A 15519-nucleotide genomic window follows, 5' to 3' on the forward strand; every position below is an offset into this window, starting at 1 on the left:
GAGGCGGAACTGGTCACTCACAAATACCAGGGAGAGAAAGTCCGGGGGGAGGGAGGGGGCGAGGGGAGCCACGGGAGAAGGCATGGGCCACATTCTGTCCTCTGGACCCAGGCACATCTGTGACTTGGTGGTCCTTTGGCTTTGGAAGTCAAACGCCCAGAAACACACCTATTCTTCTGCAGGGTCCACCGGGGAGTCCTCGATTCCTCTCCATCACGAGACACTCAGCACCTGGCACGGACTGAAGCAATTTCAATCACCTTTTAGGTTAAAAGGTTCTACTGCGGAAAATCCAGCCACAGCCACAGCCATGAAAAAGAAACCAGAAAGCACACAAAATAAATAATAAGCTTTGCCGCTACCCAAAATCTGACCTAGACGAAAAGGCATACCTCAGGTGTCTGCTCACAAGTCGTTTGTTTACGTAAACACAAAAGCCTACTCATATGAATCAGCTAAATATTAATGCAGCAGAGCTTACATATCGCACCGGCTAGAGCGGCTCTTGTGGAATGTCCCTTCTTTCTTACATAAAGAAAAAACAAACAGATAGGTGCGTGCAGAGCAGTAGGCATGATTCTGATGTTCCCTAAAATGTCAAACAGCAGGATCTAGCTGAAGGCTCTGGGGACGCTACTCTGTTGCCCTCTCGCTAGGCTGAGCCGACAGTGAGGCTGCCGCCCACATGGGATCACCCAGATGCCATGGGCCTGTACAGATCTGGCAACCAGTGCCTTTGTTTTGGCACCTAAGGAAGGACTTCGGGACGAGGGTGAAAGAATTTTGCTGGAACCTCTGGCAGGTGGCCACCTCCCTGGGGTGAAATTTCAATCATCACCACTGCACCTATAAGATCTGCGGGTGCAAAGCAGACAACGAGGCCGTGCAGCAGGGTCTGGGCACCAGGCTGCCGGGCTGCGGTCTCAGAGAGGCTGGGCGGGCGGGGCCCTCGTCTCATCAGAAAGCAGAAGCAGATCACCTACAGGGCTATCACTCAAAACTGAATTCGCCACGTTCTCTTTCCCCGAATAACACCAAGTCGTGACTAAACCAAAGGGGCTGGCAAGCCACGCTGTCGAGGTTCCCTGTGTGACAGTGAGGCTAACATCACACAGGCATGACGTGCTTTGGTGACGAGGCCTTCCTCTAACACCTCAAGCTCAAGGATTTCTTTTTAATGGGCACAATGCAGAAGAGGAGGAACTATTTTATTATTTTACGACAGCTCTTCTTGAGAAAAACTAGTTTTATGGGAAACCTGAAGAACCTGGAAGGTCTAGAAAAATAATTACACTATAGGAATTGTGCTTTTGTGTTTCCTTTCTCAGTGGCCTTATGTCCTCTGCAAACTCTTCCTGTCTTCAGTATTTCCTGCCATTTTAGCAGCCCAGACACATGGAAATGCCAGGCTCCTGACCAACTCCTCTACCTGGCCTCTTTCATCCTGAGGCTGGTGAACAGCACCAAAAACTGTTATCTGGAGAAGAAACTCACTTAAATCAATGACCTACCAAGGCAGAGACAACCTCAGCACATAGTAGGTGCTCAGTACAGATATCTACTCAACAACTTTATTTCAAAGGAATCTGCGAGCCAAGGCCACCTCATATTGCTTGAAAGAAAGGTATGGCACCCACTTTGTACACCCTCCCAGGCATAACCTCAGGGGTATATGAGCGGTGGGTTAAAGCCAGTTCACAGAGGACAATTGTGAGGTCACCTTCCAATGGCAGACAAAACAAATTGTACCCAGATAATAGGTATGACCCCCTCTGCTCTTATTTTCTTGGCTCTTCTGATGGAGTATGTATATGTAGCAAAAGAACATTGCTCTTAGTCACCAAATCCAAATAATGAAGTTAAAGGAACAGAACCTCCCAAAATAAATCCATTGATCCCATCATCGAGGTACAGTATACCCAGCCACTATCATCTTCTGTACTGAAACAGCTATGGTATATTAGTAATAATGAAGGACCTTACTTTAACACAGTGGACATCTTTGAAGATGTGGCTGGTTAAACAGGAGATTCATACCCCAACAGGAACTTCGCTCAATGTTCCCTCAAAACAATTTCTTCACCAGCTCCACCCCAGAGGGTCGAGTGGTCGTCCCTTTGCGGGCTGCCTCTGTAACTTAGGTAAGTTCCCATCCCCAGGCTGTGTCCATACTGGAAAGTATTCCTTCCGACATCTGCTGACCAACAAGAGTAGAGTGCCTGGAGGGTACAACCAGAGCTGACTTTAGCCTATGGCGTATCAGGTGGATGGGTGGATGGATGGGTGTATGGATGGACGGACGGACGGACCAGACAGCCAACTGTTAAAAGGGTGGGCTATAAAATGAAGGAGTTGAACTGAATGTTTTGATAAGGTTCCTCCCAGTTCTAACACTCTTTCCAGGGATCTATGTTCTGGGCAGATATTGATTCTGTCAACAAATGGCAGGATTAGAGGATTTCTTTTGACCCTGCAATTTAAACTTAATGAGAAAACACAGGCTGCTGATGAGCCTGCCCCTGCAAAAGCCCCTACGTATCCCTGACATCCAACGTTTATGGTCTCCTGTCTGTCTCTGAAATCAAAAGAGAGAACGCAGCCCAGCAGTTTAAAGGGAAACATGGAATCATATTACCACTGTACCAAAAGCAACCTCCGTGACCATCTGGCCCAACGGCTGATGTGATCGACGTCACCCAAAAGGTTAAGTGATTTGATCAAGGTCATCCTGCCAGAGGCCGGGCTGAGGCTAGACCAAGTCTCCAGCTCCCTGAGCGGTGCTCTTTCAACTACTCCAGGCTGCCCTTTGAACTCTCCCATGGTAATTAAGTCAAAAGTTCAAGATTTACGTGAGCTGTGGGCGCTGATGACTGCCAACTATATTTTTATTGATGCAAAAATAAAAAAAAGTAAAAAAACACAGCCTGTTTCAACTCCTAGATTAAGTCTCACAAACTCCCTAAAGCCCCACTAAGACCTCTCTCTTAAGTCTATAATTAGGACCTTTAAAAATATCACTAATCAGGACATTTGAATGCTTTGACCCCTGGGTGAAGGGCTGTCTCTGAGAGTCCCCACCCGGACCTCCCGCCCCCCATCCTTGCAGTAGACTGCAGTTCACTTGTTTTCGGTTTTTCATGAACTAAGAGAAAAACAAATCTAACAATATATGGAGATGTGAGTGAGGGTGTAACTATAAGGCGGAGTTGCTTTGTTTGAGAAACCTCAGGAAAAAACTTAACTTGCTGACCAGTGAAGTCTTCGATAGGAAAGACATTAAAACAAGACAGGCGAGTTGACCCACATGTGAAATGCCAGAGTCTACTGGGAGACCAGTTGTCCTGTGGGAGTTCCCAGGACCTGCCTTCCAAAGAAAACCCTCTGGTTGTTGGGGATGCTGACTGACGGAAGAGAGCCCCCAAAAGAAGAGCTACTCCCTCAAGCCTGCTGGATGAAAGCCCCCAGCTGGCCTCCCTGCTCCAACACCCAAACCAATTTGTGATGAGCTTCCCAATACACAAAGGAATTTCAAAAAAAATTTAAGAAGCCTGTGCCCTTTGGTTTTGTTCATTTGTTTTTAACTCTTAGAAACGTAAACATAACTAAGAAACCAACATGTACCAACTTAGAAATAACTTCTACCAAGTGAAAATCCCAATTAGAGCAAAGGTGATTATAAACTATTATCAGCAGATTAATCAATAAAAGGAGTTGGAAATCCCAGGCCAAGAACCTTCATCTTCCCTAGTTACTTCTTCCAAACAAATTTGCCTTTCTCCCTGACACAGGTATGGGCATCTGCTACAGGTCTCAACAGGCAGGAAACCAAGATAGGAACGCTCCAGCTGCAGGAATCTCATTGTAGCTGTGGCGCTACCAACTCCCTCTAGTTAAGAAGCCAACCTGAACTTTCTATCAATCACAATCTTCCCAAGGGCTAAGTCTCAAGCTCTTCAGAAACATGAGTCACTTACACACAAGTTAGCGGTAATAAAAATCACTCCCCCCAAAATGGACATCGATGTCTACTTATTTGTGGCCAGATAACCCGTTAAGACACCTCCCACAAGGACTTGTTCAATTATGCTTTCCTTTGCTAACATACAAAATCGGAACCTTGTAAACCCGCAAAACCAGGATGCATTTTGAAAACAAGCATCTGACACAGCAACTCTCTGTCCGGAGAAAGGCTGGGTCACTCTAAGCGGTAGGTGTAGCGGTGTCGTTTCCCGGCAGCCAGGTCTCTAATGACATCACAGGATTGTTCTGCTCGGGGGAATGTCTAGCACCGGTAAGATATGAGGTCATCAGCTAGTCAGCTGCTAAAATATGACCCGAGAACACCCTTCACACCTGGGATGGAAGAACTTAACAGAGTGGGGAAAGTTAAATCAATCAAGTGGGGGTTTCTCAAAGTCTGTGCAGCAGGATGTGATAGATGCTCTATGTTAAAACGGGTCTTGGGGGCCATCAGTTTTGGAAAACCTTGAGAAAGGACAAACGTAAACATGCTTTTATCACAGGACACTTCAGAGTTCAGATCATGCTGATGGGCACTGGGCATCTCCAAGAAGGAGTCCTGATAAGAGGTGGTTTCCAAAATCGTTTCAAACTACAAGTCATTTTTGGCAGAGAATTGTTGTGGACCAGCTCATGGTCTTAATGCCGACACCTGTTTTTAATGAGATCCCTCATTAATGAGATGTATGTGAAGACTGCAATTCTGCAAAGTATGTATTCACCATCCGGGCTGGTCCTCACCCACTAGAAGCAGCCCACTGCGAAGGCGGGTCTGAAACACCATGTGACAACACACGTGAAGAGGCAGAACATGATACTCAATACCGAGCAACTGGATCTGCTTGTGGAAACGAAGAAACTCGCCACAGAGGAGTCCCCTTTGGACTTGGGTTTTATGCAATCGACCTGAATATTGCCAAACATTCCTACTGGAATCAGTTCAGGCCTTGGTATTAACAGATACCAGTATCATGGCCAAAATTCAACGATCCTGCCTTAATTTTGGCCATTGTGCCACGCTTTCTGTACTCTGTAGAGAATCTATGAAGAATTCTACCTGGCAGCTAAGCTTGCCTTTTGACAGTTAACCACCAAAATCAAACAATAATCGAGCATACCAGCAGAAGGAATAACCTGCAAGATATTTTCAAGCCACAAGATATAGACCTGACATCTACCCACCCAGAAAGAGAAAAACAACTTGAGAAAAGTCCAGCCATGGCACCGTCACCGGAGCATCATCTGTTAACATCACTGAGGAGGAACGTTCCGACACACCCCAGTGGCATTTCCAGACAATCAGAAGGCGCCAAAGGAATCAAACTGGACAACGGGTGTTTTCCAGGTGGATGAAAATGCAAGGAATTTGGTGCTTCTACAATTTTCCCTATTAATCAGGTCAGGCATTTGACATGTGAGGTGGCAAAAATTGTTTTAATGGCAACATCCCCTTCCCCGCCTTGCCAATTACCCTGGCCATGGCATTCCTCTGTCCCCACAGGCCACAGCTGCTTAATCTCCGCCGCCCCAGGCTGCACCTGTGAATCAGACCGGCCTAATCACACGAACAGATGGCAGAGGCCGAGTAGCCAGCTAAGAACTGCTATCGCTTTAAATCACGTCTAATGTTTCACAGGCACCATACAGAGGCAGCTCCCGACAGCAGTATCTCCCCGGTACAGCTAACACCGGCCCTTAATCACCGCTGAGCACCCATTTCGGGGCAGGGCCGGTGTCATTCGAGAGCTAATTACAAAGAACCCTGGTGGCAAGGTGAAGGCATGGCGAGTCATTCAACGAGGGCTGGCATTCATTAAGGGGCGCGCTCCACGACCGAGCCCGTCAGCCTGGTCACCGAGCGGTCGGGGCCAGCGTTCAGGATGCAAAGCCAGAGGTCTACGGCAGGTAATCCTTCGGAGTCCTGAGACAGAGCCTCAGTTCCCTCAGCCTACTTGTTATGTAACCATTACCTTGCTGTTACATGTTATTCTTTCCCCAGTGTCGTTCTGGGTTGCTGATCAGTACCAGCAGCATGGTACGGACCACCAGGACAGCGCAGTTCCCAGGCATGCCAACACCACCGAGCTGACGGCATCGGATGTCCCCCAGTCAAGAGCAACGACGCCCACATGTGGGCGCTGCTTCAGAGCCGGGAACAGCCATGCCAGCCTCCGCACTCCACCCCCATCGTCACCCTGGGCACTGAACGAGGGGCGCTGTGATGGATGGAACACGCGACAGGCCCCCCCGGGAACCGCAGCTTTGCCTTTTGCTCACTGGTTCATGCATTTCCACTCAATAGGATGGGAATAACTCTTCCCTCCACCCTACAGGGGTGCTGGGGGCGCTGACTGAGCCGGCAGCCCATACAGAGCCTGCCCAAAGCAGGACCTCGCCGTCCTCACTGCCACGGCCATGCACAGCCTCCCCTGCTGGAGCCCAACACCTAATAAGACGCGAGTGATGTCTTCTGATGCACCAGGGCTTCGTTCTTAAAATATAACCACCTCATTAGGAGGCTGGTACAAACCACAGCGGACACTTTCACTCACCTTATTACCCACTGTTTTACGAGCAGCATCTCTCACAGTGCACTCCTGTTTGAGGCCGAGCCGTACGTGGGAACGCCGAAGCCAGGGGTCCTCCCACTTCAGGGCGCATCAGACTCACGCCCCCAGTTTCTAATTCAGTGGGCCTGGGGTGGGGCCTGAGAAGTTTCATTCCTCCTAAGTTCTCAGGGAATACGTGCCAGTGAGGCCGGCCCCAAGCTTTCTCTTGCCAGGAGGGAAAGACCATATAAACCAAAATACTTCCCTGTTTGCCCAAGCTGCTGGGTTCTAGGAGACTCAAGGACAAATCCAATCCCCACTTAAGAAACGCGTTACCGCAGGTGCCTGACAAGATCAATTTTCTCTTCTTCCTCTAAAATACCCTGGGCCTATGTTAATAACTAGTTGTCTTTCTTATCTAGGCCTTGTTTAAATTTATTTAACTGACTAAAATCCTTTTGAGAACGTGTAGACTATAAATCTAAACAACAAGCACCAGTGACTAACATAACATCACTTTGGGAGCATTCCAGCCATGTTACTGAAAAATACAACTAACACTATATATTATCTTCTTTATTGAACTGACACTCACAAATGCTTCCCTGATCATTGTACAGATATGAACGCATCTAATCCTTGTAACAGCCCATCAGATGTTGTTGTTATTCCCATTTTACAGTTGAACAAACTGAGGCACAGACGTTAAATGGCTTGCCAACTTGGAAGTGGCAGCGCAGGATTTGAACCCAGGCTGCCAGCTCCGAGCAGCCCCGTTTTTACTCACCCAGTAAAGGCCTCCTATGTGTCAATGCTTGGTATTAACTGCCTTTTAATAAGCAAACAGCACTCACTGACCCCCTTTTCTATCTGCCAGGTAAGGAAGGCACTTTCCTTATTTCTGCTCGGCATGCAACGGTATTTTAAAAGCCATGGCTTCTCAACCTCAACACCACCCAGTGCATCCTTGGTCACAGGGCCATCCTCTACATTGCCGGATGTTTTGGCAACACCTCTGGCCTCTACCTACAAGATGCCACTAGCATCCTGTTATGACAATCAAACATGGCCCAATGTCCCCCAGGAAGAATGGCCCAATGTCCCCCAGAGGACAGAGGAGAAGAAGAAGCATCCCCCCCCAAACTGAGAACCACTGGGGTAAGTCCAGCACCACCGATGGTTACAAAGGAAACCAGTATGTGATGGGGTTCCGCTCTGTCCCCAAATAGTGAAAAACCAAAGGGAAAGAGAAAACCAAGGAAAGAAAAGTCACAACTGTGTCCAAAAGAGAGTGGCTTACTGACACGGTAAGAAAGGACAAACAAACAGTAGAGGAGGGTGTACAATCACGCTGGTTTATTCTCAGAATTGAAAGTCAGGGAAGGAGACACAGTGGAGAAAGGGGAGGGTCAAGGGCAGGGCCTGGCGAAGAGGCGACAAGAAGACAGGGTAGAGTCAGGGCTTCCCACCAAGCTCTCCTCTCTCGGGGACCTTCGGGGACGGCTGTTACTTACTCTTGTTGTTACTGTTCTCACTGACAAAATCCTCGAAGCCATCTGTGTCGTCCTCGTCGTCTCCGGAGGAGATGGCATCTGTATGCAAAAGAACATACCCGTGGTTGCGTTTTTGCCAAGCACCAGGCGGCCACCACCTACCACTCAGTCCTCTGGGGTGGCAACGGCCCCGAGACCCACACACGAAGTCCGAGACCGCATTTGGTTAAGATGGTCTCCACGGCTTCACTGCTCTCTCCATGGTGACAGTGGGTCTATATTATGATTCTCAATGCTCTTTGCTTTCACACTATGTAAAACACTCTATAAAACTGGATATACGGAAACTGGGCTTTAAGCTGCAAGTGGTATTCAAGTCCCCGGCAACTCTGCAGAGTGCGCACTATCCAAAGAGTCTTCCCAGCAAAGCCCTTCAGCGCTCAGGGTCCCCTCCAAGGAAGGAATTAGTCCCTAGAAAAACTCAGCCTTGTGTGGTCTTCTGACCGTTTACTAAGATTGTGAAAACAAAACTTTAAACTCAGCCACCACAAAGGGGGGCTGTGCAGTCCCCCTGCTGCGTGAAAGATAAACCCAGGAGAGAAACTCAAGTTTTAATAAAAGGAATCCGAAATCTTCGGCATCTGAATTTCAATCCTATATTCTACATGCCATGGATGCCGGTGGTAGGCAGGGAGGGGGGGATGTGTTTTTCTTACAGAAATGTGTCCTGTCTTAAAAGAAAAACGTTACTTGGCACATGAGAATCCTGTCATTCTTAATGACCAGCCTCTCTGATAACAGCAGGTTCCAAGGAAGAACCTCAAAGAGTAACAAACTATGAAGCTCTGTGCCTGGCACCCAATGAGCAGATCCCACTAGGATTTCACCTGCCCGATAAAATTTTACCCAGAAAACACCTACAGAGAAGAGAGAGCAGAGTGCTCGCAGGCCAACTCACCTGTGACATTCACCATGAAGTAGACAGTCTCACTGTCTACAGTCCTAGCAGCAGTACAAGCATAGAGGCCGGAGTCTCTAGGCGAGGCACCTTTTATCTGCAAGTACTCCCCAATAAGCACTGTCCTATTGTTGGGCCCCAAGTGTACCCCATCCTTAGTCCAACTGATCATGGCAGCGTCTCTCAACTGGCAGCGCAACTCTAGCGACTCCCCGGGCGCAGCCACGAAAACTTCTGGTTGGGAGATTTGGTATTTGGTTGGTGGCTCTGCAGAAAGGTGGGAGAGAGAAGATGGAGACAGGTGGGAAGGAGGAGAAGGAGAGAACGTCCAACACAGGTCAGTAGAGGCCCCAGTATTCCCAGGAGAGCAGTTCTCGTTTTGCAAATGGCCCCAGCAGGCTGGCCTCTCCCCGCAACCACCGCAACCCCAGGAAGCCAGGAGTGGCCCTCGGGCGCAGAGCTGAGTGTCTGAGACAGGAACCAGAGGAAGCCCCCAACACAAGCTGCCCCACTTGGTTACCACGCACCCACCGTAGGGCTTCACCACAACCCCAAAGCCCAGCGTGGGAGGACACTGTTCAAGAAAACGTGTAAGTCAACTGCCAATCCAAAGCCTGCCTGCAATGACCTGCAACATGATCCTGGAGAAATTCCCTTAGTGTGGCTTTTTTTACATGTAAGAACGTGCGTTTTACAAACTTTTCATTCTACATGACTGTATGACTGTGTCCACGCACGCATGCACGCACGCACCTACTTATTGTGCTAAACTGCTGGTTGTCACAAAGCCAAGCTTCTTAAAATGCTGCGAACTCAAAACTAGTGGGTCCTTCTACAACACTGCCACCTGAGTTTTCGCGAGCTCTCAGGCTCAGGCCAGAACTTTGCTGGACTGAAGACTGAATTCTGTGCTCAGTGAGCAGGGACAAGCTATTTTTCTTAACATGCTAAATGCCTAGAGCCTTTAACACCAAAAACAAAAAGTAAAATGCCCTGGACAGCCAAGAGTTGGTCTCCATGGTACTTAAATGGACCCTGAAACAAATCCACTGAACGGCGCATGCCCAACACTCCCCGACAGGGGCTGGATCCCTCCCCGCGCACCTCCGGCACACACCCTGGGTTCCAGCCTCCTTAGGCCTCTGCCTCTGTCCCTTTGGGGCTACTCCTTCCTTCCTTGCCTCATGCTAAACCCAATTCATCCTTCAAAGCCCAAATCCCACAGTCCGTCCTGGGTGAGGCTTGCCGTCGGTCACCCTGACCCGGAGGAAAGTGGGTCACCACCTCTCCATCTCTGAGGAGACACCAAGAACCAGGAGGGAGGACTCATGTCTAGTGGTGGTCTGTGCACCCCACACCCCCTCCCCCGGGGCCATCCCTGGTGTTTACACGGAAGGTGGCCCATGTTGAACACAACCAGTCCCCAGATATGCAGGGCACGGCGGCACCGTGTGCCCTGTGTGTGCAGAACAGAGAAGCCTTTAAGGGCAACAGCCAGAGCCTCTGGCTGGGACCCACGAGAGTCCATGAACAACTGGCTCCCATTCCTCCAGGTGAGACCTGTGAATGGTACCTGAAGTCCGAGGCCCAGAAAACACAAAAGCTTCCCAGCTCTGGGACGGCTCCAAATCTGGGCAACATCACAATTGCCCAGTCCTTTGAGTGTGGTCTTCACCAATCTCCCAAATGAGATCAAAACAAAGCCGCTTCATGTTTCAGCCCCACTGTTAAAGGGACAGCAAGGGCCGCATGCACTGGTGCTGGAAATGCTCCTGACCACACCACCCACGGCCAACGCGGGACGGCTGGGGCTCCCCAGGGGGCACCGCCAAAGTCGTGTGACCCAAGAGGGCCAGGTGTGGAACAGAACATGAACATAAGGCAATAACCCCAACGAAAGGAAGAAAAGAGCAGTCAAATTGAACATGGACACACATGCCCCAAAACGAGGGCAGAAAGCCCAGCTGACAGGCAGGTTAAGTTGCAAGTTTGTTTTTTCTCACAAACAAGTATTTACTGAACACCTACTAAGAGCCACACTTTATTCTGGATGCTGAGGGAGCAACAAGGGACAAAAATAGTCCCTTGCACTTAACAGTCCCTGTAATTCAAGTTGAGGGACTTTAATTCCAGGAGCGAGGGGGTGGAGGGGAGACAGTTAAGTATAAAATCCACAAAAAAAAATTAAAAAAAGAAGGTATGTGAGATGGTCGTGTAGTACCAGGAAGAGCACAGCCAGGCAGCAGCCCCCAGAGACGGCGCGGGAGGGCCCTTTCTAGAGCAGGAGCTGGCAAACGGCACCCACCCCGTGGGCACGGAGCCAGGCTCATTTGTTTGCTTAATGAAAATTGTTTGTTGTCATTGTGTGCGGCTGTTGTTGCATTACAATGGCCGAGTTGAGTAGTTGCTTACAAAGGCCTAAAGTATTTCGGGTCTTGCCCTTTACAGAAAGTTTGCCAACTTCCCCATTGGATGGTCAGGGAAGGCTTCTCTAAGGAGAAGCGAGGGGCAACGTGCCCTTCGGAAGATGTTGGGAACTCAGCTGGAAGGTTCTCGGGCCACAGCCCCCGACGCTGTTTATGCCCTGATACAATGGAACTGAGTGACTAACAGGCATATTTTGAACTCTGAATACTGAGCAGAAAAGGGAAAGGAAAAGAAAAGTGGGACAAAGGGCAAGAGATAGAAGAGGGGAAGAAAAAAAGAATTCAGTTTGACCCCAAATCTCAGACCATCTCCCAGCATCCTTGAGACACAGTGTCACACAGTATCGGAAGTGACGGGGCGCCAAAGGCCACCTGGTCCTGCCCTTTCAACAGCCGGTTCGAGCAAAGATCAGATGTCACTTGGGTCCCCGGTTTCCAACAACTCATCATGAAAATGGCACCCACAATGTTAGAATGAATTTTCAATAATTAGCCTGGGTCATAAAATGATATTTATTAAAACCACACAGTGTGATTATTAAGTCAGTGAGAATGTTATGGAATTTGCTTCCCTCTGAGTCAGAATTGGTCATCGAGCAATTGCTGAGCAGGGAAGCAGGTGGACGTCCACGGCAACACTCCCCTCCCTTAACAGGCGAGACTGGGAGCCGTGCCACCAACCCGCCTCTGTCCCCACCTTCAGAGAAAGGGAAGCCATCCATGTCCTTATGTCGTGGACACAGTGGAATGCTCTAAGACTGTTAAAAAATAAAAGAGAAGCAAGACACTTGCAATCACAGTGCAGAGAAATCTCTCCCAACAAAGGTGGAGTTGTGATTCCTCTGATTTTAAAGAAAAGCATTTCACTGAGAATCCTTTCCTTCACCTGAAACAAGGAGACCACCCGGTCTTGCTGAAACCAGTGTGTCTGAGATGCAGGACCAGCGTCGCCAAGAGGACTCCAGCCCCTCCAGGTTGGAGGAGGGGGGCAGGGCTCGTGGCTTTTTTTTTTTAATTTAAAGATTTTATTTATTTATGTTTAGAGAGAGAGGAAGGGAGGAAGAAAGAGTGGGAGAGAGAGATCAATCAGCTGCCTCTCACACACACGCAACTGGACACCTGGTCCGCAACCCAGGCATGTGCCCTGACCAGGAATCGAACCAGCGACCTTTTGGTTTGCAGGCCAGCACTCAATCCACTGAGCCACATCCTGTAAGGACTGGCACCACATCTTATAAGGATCTAACTAGCCAACCAACACGAACCTGATCTTCCAAGCTAGAACTTATTGGGTCCATGAGGGTCACTATCGCTGTCATTATTCCAGGCTGAAGACACACACCATGACCTCGAGTGCCACCACTTTCAGAGGATAATCAGAGAATACTTGAATTTGTCCAACCATAGATACAAAACAATTTTCCTGGCGGACTCCCATCTTCAATGGCCCGGTAAGCTGACTTGCTGTATTAAAGTGGTTTTTATTTCCAGTAAAACCAGGTCAAAACCATTACCCAGTTTTCCAATTAGAAAGATAAGCTTCACAGATAGTAAGTAATTCCCCAAAAGACATCAGTAAGGTAACAATGTTCCTTCGCAAAACTGAGCCAGTAACTGCTGCGCGGTAAATTCAGGAAGCGTATGGCCTCCCCTCGCCTATGGGACCATTTCACACAAGGCTTACCTTGGGGTCTGCCCTGTTCTTGGTGAACCCACAGAAAGAACCCAGCAACATCACCGTGCCCCTCGGGGGGACTTCAAGGGCATCTTGCAGGGAAGGGTGAATGGGCCGTTGAAAGCAATAGAAAAGAGGGGAAGGGAGAAGAGGTTAAGAAGAAACAATACCGAGAAGAGAAGGAAGAGACAGGAAGGGCGAGTGGGGTGCAGGGGGGAGGGGCAGAATGCCACCACGGTCCCCTCCCACACCACCCAACCTGCAGGTTCCTGCATCAAAGACAACTGAGGCCAAGGTCCCAAGAGCACGGGCATAGCCTGGTACCCAAGCAGCTCAGTGGAGGCAACTCTGTCCCTGCCCACTCCCAGGAGGCCACTCGGAGCTCTGCTTTCTCTCCTGCGCCTGAACCCTTCAGGCGACAGGTGACGGCGCCGCCCACTCCCAGCCGGGCAGCAGGGTTTCCCTGCCAGACGCCAAGAGAACTCTCCAACCCCCCCCGCCCGGCCCACCAACAGCGATGCCGCCGTCTGCCCAACGGGGCAGCCTCCCTGACTCTGGTCGCCTCACCTTAATGCCACCACCGTGCGCCACCTGTTCTGTAAAAGATGACAGTTGACACAGTACAAAGTGCTCCCTGGGAGATTTAAACAGTACCTTTTACAGCGTTACTAACATTTCCTGGATATACTTTTTTTCTGGTGGTATGGCACGCTTTTAACCTTTCTTATGCAGGGGAGCAAGAAGAGGCCCCCATGGAGCACACCTTCTGACAATTCCCTCAGCCCTTCTTGCACAACGAGGGAAGGTTCCAGAAGCCACTTTGGTACACACCAAGTGCTCTGAGGCTTCCACAGAGAGACAGAAAAAGTGCTGTTTCATATCTTCCACGGTATGAATTAAAATTTGAGAAGAAGCAAGAAAGCAAAAACACACACACACACACAGTAATGCCAAGCACTCTCTGTCACTATCACTGAAAATGGCTAGACAAACAAGTCCCTCCGTGGGTCAGGGGAGAAGAGGTCATGACCTCATGTCTCGGTGTGACGTCACTAGCTACAAACTGATGTCATGAATTTTCCTCTCGGTGAATAAACACAGGGAAACAAATTCCCATGCGTGAGGAGGGCCCTAACGGGCTCTCGTGACGTCCAGAAGGCAGTGGCTTACGCGACTGCACCGCACACACCCAGCTGAGTGTGGATTCCTCACCAATGTCATCCTCAGACGACTGCAGCGCTCGAAAGAGCTGGAACAGTAAGCTACTTCAGGTAACACTTTCTGTTGCCAAACCAGCGATAGCAGTACTTCAGACTGTCACTTTTTATAATGTTTGCCTATAAACTTTTCCCGTGTGGTTTTTGAAATGGCGCCCAAATGCAAACAGAGAACAGATGGGAAACCCGCGTCCTGCCTGTCCAATCGTTTCGTGGGGAGCGGACGACAGATTTAAACTGTTAGGAAGAAAAAGGCAGTTTGTGCCAATGGGACAACTCACTGTATCACATTTCACAAATTAAGCCTTTTCTGGGGTTTCCTCGGGACGGTGTCTTTTCAAATGTCAAGCTTAATCACAGCCAAGAAATGGGGGCCCCGGCTTCAAGGATGGAGTGGGGTCACCCCTGGAACACATCCCTGGAGGTACCTCCCTCTCAGAAAGTCAGGGGTTCATGCCCTCAACACATTCCTGAGGAAAGGGGAAGAAAGGGAGAAAGAGATAGAAATCCAGAAACATTCCTTGGCAGGGATGGGGGAGGGGGAGGGGAGAGGGAGAGACGCCAGGCAGGTGTAAGTGCAGCGGAGGCCCGTCCTGGTAGGGGTGTGGGCTGCGGGGAAGCCCGTGGCTCTTGGCACAGCTCGGGGCTCCCACGGGACCTCTAACTGAGCATCGCAGGCAGGGGCGGTAGGCGCTCGGGCTCTCTGATATTCCGCCACCCCGTGCAAGGGAAACAAACGGCACTGCTATGCAGCTGCCCACATGCTAACAGGAGAAACACAGAATGAAGCTGCCAATGCTACTGCAATGCCACAGCACACAAAACCCATGGCACGGAGGTGGCAGCTGATCCTGTCTGTTCCGGCGAGCCTGGACTCACCCTGCTGCTCTTAAGGTGGCCTGCAGGGGCCACGCCACCATTCTGCTAAGAACTTTTCAACTGGCCGGTACCCAACTTTCTGACCATGGGAGCGGAATACAGAACCCCTATGTACATGGCACCCCTGGAATCGAGGGAGCCTGGACAGACAGAGAGACAGACAGACAACCAGCACTGCCGCAGCCTGTCGATGTTTTACAGCGTTGGGGCTTTGGGCAGAGAGGAACCCCCGCTTTCCACTGGCACAGTTTCAGCCTACTTGGCATCAGAGCGTACCAACAGAGAGAGAGAACGGTACGGAG

At 49.7% G+C, this 15519-nt stretch overlaps 1 protein-coding gene across 4 annotated transcripts in view; it reads right to left on the reverse strand.

The window, feature by feature from the left end:
* The window catches only part of FGFR2 (fibroblast growth factor receptor 2), a 98053-nt gene that overhangs the window by 63171 nt on the left and 19363 nt on the right, over nucleotides 1-15519 (reverse strand). For 3 of the 4 annotated variants that reach the window (XM_054581620.1, XM_054581619.1, XM_054581618.1), the window contains exons 3-4: nucleotides 9021-9287; nucleotides 8084-8161 (exon numbers count right to left, since the gene is read on the reverse strand). The exons of the other annotated variant lie outside the window; for it this stretch is intronic. In XM_054581620.1, the coding sequence (XP_054437595.1) occupies nucleotides 8084-8161; nucleotides 9021-9287 (345 nt within the window). The remainder of the gene's footprint in view (nucleotides 1-8083; nucleotides 8162-9020; nucleotides 9288-15519) is intronic. 4 annotated transcript variants of the gene reach the window in all.

Source organism: Pteronotus mesoamericanus, unplaced genomic scaffold (genome assembly GCF_021234165.1).
Source record: "Pteronotus mesoamericanus isolate MK-2021 breed Mesoamerican mustached bat unplaced genomic scaffold, CSHL_Meso_final contig_657, whole genome shotgun sequence".
NCBI lineage: Eukaryota > Metazoa > Chordata > Mammalia > Chiroptera > Mormoopidae > Pteronotus > Pteronotus mesoamericanus.